Consider the following 4,227-nt stretch of genomic DNA (forward strand, 5'->3'; position numbering starts at 1 on the left):
TGTCTAAATAAATGCGACTTATATATGTTTTTTTTCCTCTTCATGACACATTTTTTGACTGATGCGACTTCTACTCCGGAGCGACTTATAGTCCAGAAAATACGGTGTTTCATTGGTGCCAGATAGCAATAGTTTATGCCCTGAAGTTTAGGATTATTTGTCTTGCACCAGTAATGTATTTTTTCCTGGATGTGCACACATTGAAAGGTGATCTATTACATTAACCATATCGATTACCCAAACCACCTCACACACACCACTTGTGTGAAGTAAATTTTGAGACATTATTCTATATAATTATTCAATTATTCAGTATTTTTTACAATAAATGTTCCCCCAAATTATACATAAACATTATTTTTCAAAGTTAAGTACTGGAGTACAACCAGCAGGGGGCCTTCTATGTGTAGAGTAGTTTTGGAGACATGACCCTTTGTAATTAAGACATATTAAATGTTTTTGGCAAAATATATTCCCCAAAATTATGCATATGCCTATTTTTGAAAAGTAAGTGCTGTAGTACAACCAGCAGGAGACTAATTATGTGTGAGGTAAGTTTAGAGACACTACCTTATTTAATCTTTAATGAATATTTGTGTTCGGTGTTCCTTCTGGGCTTTCTGCCAAAAATCTCTCAGGTTTAGACAACAAAACTACTTATTTAGGTTTAGGAAAAGTTAATGGTTTGATCAATTTTGGTTAAAATAAACGTCTCTTGGCAGAGATCCCTGAAGGTAAACTTGTCCCGTATGCGAGGTAGAGAAACACAACTGACTTCCTGTTTTAACGTCTGCTGTTTCTGCTGTTTTTAGCTGCTCTCAGAGACAAAATGGCTTCTATGTCAGAGGAGGATTTCTGCTGTTCGGTCTGTCATGAAGTCTTTAGAGATCCTGTTGTTCTGTCATGTAGTCACAGCTTCTGTAAAGACTGTCTGAAGAGCTGGTGGACAGAGAAACAGACACAGGAGTGTCCAGTTTGTAAGAGAAGATCTTCAAGGCCAGAACCACCTCGTAACCTGGAGTTAAAGAAGCTGTGTGAGAGTTTCTTACAGATGATGTATGATGTCATGATGCTTTTGTTTTTAACTGTGTAACAGTATAACTGAATGTATTTGTCTTTTGACCTCAATAAATGTGTGTGATGTGAAATCAAAGCAGTCTTGATCATTGGTAGCAGAAAGGGAACTGAGCTCTGTTCAGTAGCACATTTATCCACATCAGTACATTGGATTTCCAGGTTTTCCCAACAGCATGTTTGCAGAAGCAGTGAGACTGTAAACCAACAGCCATCTGATCTTAAAGCTACTGAATAAACATGTATCATTGGGTTAATGCTTACTGAAACGTAGAGGGCAGTGGGAACAGAAATATCACAAGATTACCTTTGTTAGCTGATAAAGGGCTCATGAAGATGAAACCGGCAAACGCTCATGTATTAGAGGTGGATATCACCCACAATGCATTGCAATTATGCATGTGGTGCAAGAAGATACTGTACATCCGTGGTTAGGTGGCAGTGATGCACAACCGTATAGAGTAAGATCCTTTTAGTTTAACTTAAAACAGCCCCGAAATCACCAAACCCACCAGACTCCATGTAAATAATCACTTCATTCAAAGTGGACAGAAACTAAATGAAACTATCAAAAGCCGTCTTGGTTCATCTTTCCACTGTTCCAACAATCACCACTCTGGTTTGGTTGAAATAAACCCTTAATTCACCCATTTACATGTGGAGATATGCTGGCTCTATACACGCTAAAAGTCCTGATTATTTACATGGAGTCTGGTGGAGATATGCTGGCTCTATACACGCTAAAAGTCCTGATTATTTACATGGAGTCTGGTGGAGATATGCTGGCTCTATACACGCTAAAAGTCCTGATTATTTACATGGAGTCTGGTGGAGATATGCTGGCTCTATACACGCTAAAAGTCCTGATTATTTACATGGAGTCTGGTGGAAATATGCTGGCTCTATACACGCTAAAAGTCCTGATTATTTACATGGAGTCTGGTGGAGATATGCTGGCTCTATACACGCTAAAAGTCCTGATTATTTACATGGAGTCTGGTGGAGATATGCTGGCTCTATACACGCTAAAAGTCCTGATTATTTACATGGAGTCTGGTGGAGATATGCTGGCTCTATACACGCTAAAAGTCCTGATTATTTACATGGAGTCTGGTGGAAATATGCTGGCTCTATACACGCTAAAAGTCCTGATTATTTACATGGAGTCTGGTGGAAATATGCTGGCTCTATACACGCTAAAAGTCCTGATTATTTACATGGAGTCTGGTGGAGATATGCTGGCTCTATACACGCTAAAAGTCCTGATTATTTACATGGAGTCTGGTGGAGATATGCTGGCTCTATACATGCTAAAAGTCCTGATTATTTACATGGAGTCTGGTGGAGATATGCTGGCTCTATACACGCTAAAAGTCCTGATTATTTACATGGAGTCTGGTGGAGATATGCTGGCTCTATACACGCTAAAAGTCCTGATTATTTACATGGAGTCTGGTGGAGATATGCTGGCTCTATACACGCTAAAAGTCCTGATTATTTACATGGAGTCTGGTGGAGATATGCTGGCTCTATACACGCTAAAAGTCCTGATTATTTACATGGAGTCTGGTGGAGACATGCTGGCTCTATACACGCTAAAAGTCCTGATTATTTACATGGAGTCTGGTGGAGATATGCTGGCTCTATACACGCTAAAAGTCCTGATTATTTACATGGAGTCTGGTGGGTTTGGTGATGGGGATTTTGGGGCTGTTTCATGCTAAACTAAACGGATTTTTCTCTTTTTTTACATTGAGTTGGCCATTAAAACTCATTCTGAGTGACGTGTATTGTGATTTTTCTGACATGAAATAATATAACTGCGTCACAAGGTGGCACCAATGTCTCAATCAGCAGCTCTGAGGGAAACAGGAAGTGACACAGGTGGTGCATTTAAAGTAATTATTATGAACAGCTGCAGAGTCACTGTAGATTAGAAACTGATGTTTTTATCTGTCAATATTTAAATGTAAACTAGTGTCTTCATTAAAGGCTTTAATGTGTTAAAATAAGGAGATTTAGATTAAAGGTTTATTGATTTATACATAGTTTGAGTGTTACATGAGGAGACATTATTAAAACTGCACAGTTAACTTCAGTTAAAGTACTAGTACCACAGAGTATTACTGCTGTATATGTATATACCTGTGTGTGTATGTGTGTGTGTGTGTGTGTGTGTGTGTGTGTGTGTGTGTGTGTGTGTGTGTGTGTGTGTGTGTGTGTGTGTGTGTGTGTGTGTGTGTGTGTGTGTGTGTGTGTGTGAGCAGACTACAGCAGTTCCACCGCTGGTTGAAGGTGTTTTGTTGCTGGGAAGACTCAGGTCCTGCCTCATCTCCCTTCATTTTCACTCTCATCACTAAACTTACACGCAGCCAATCAGAAAAATCCCTCCGCGCGTTGCTAGGCAGGGTGTGCGTGTCAGCGGCCAATCGGATTGCCCGGGCCAGGAACGGGCTCAGGGAGCCGAGACAGACCGAGTGACAGCGTCTGATTCCCGGGGAAGAACATCACGGAGCCTCCCCTGACAACATAGTCAAGATGCCGAACAAAACCAAGAAGGACAAGGTAAGAGCGCGGCTTCTCCACCGCAACGCGAATCACTGTACAGTTTCATACAACATGGCGGCCTTGACGCTAAAGAAGACTTATATAAGATGAAGATATATTTTAATCGAGTAGCTAAGCTAACATGCTAAGGCCGCACTAGCAGAGGACGCTAACGTTAAGTTAACCGCTAGCCGCAGAGTCGCGAGCAGCATTTTAAATGTGTGTGTCAGTTGGTGTCAGTTGGTTCAGTCTCCAGTTAAAAGTGCACATTAAGGTGTTAATGCGTTAGGTGCCAGTGATGTACAACCATATAGAGGAAGATCCTTTTAGTTTAACATGAAACAGCCCCGAAATCACCATCACCAAACCCACCAGACTCCATGTAAATAATCAGGACTTTTAGAATCGTAAAACACACTTCATTCAAAGTGGACAGAAACTAAATGAAACTATCAAAAGCCGTCTTGGTTCATCTTTCCACTGTTCCAACAATCACCACTCTGGTTTGGTTGAAATAAACCCTTAATTCACCCATTTACATGTGGAGATATGCTGGCTCTATACACGCTAAAAGTCCTGATTATTTACATGGAGTCTGGTGGAAAT

At 40.5% G+C, this 4,227-nt stretch overlaps 1 protein-coding gene across 1 annotated transcript in view; it reads left to right on the forward strand.

Moving 5' to 3' along the window:
• The first annotated feature begins 3,541 nt into the window (after positions 1-3,541).
• Positions 3,542-4,227, forward strand: part of ppp2r5d (protein phosphatase 2, regulatory subunit B', delta) — a 23,729-nt gene continuing 23,043 nt past the window's right edge. The window contains exon 1 of the mRNA XM_078242810.1: positions 3,542-3,639. Within this exon, the coding sequence (XP_078098936.1) occupies positions 3,613-3,639 (27 nt within the window). The 5' untranslated portion in view covers positions 3,542-3,612. The remainder of the gene's footprint in view (positions 3,640-4,227) is intronic.

This window comes from Sander vitreus, chromosome 23 (genome assembly GCF_031162955.1).
Source record: "Sander vitreus isolate 19-12246 chromosome 23, sanVit1, whole genome shotgun sequence".
NCBI lineage: Eukaryota > Metazoa > Chordata > Actinopteri > Perciformes > Percidae > Sander > Sander vitreus.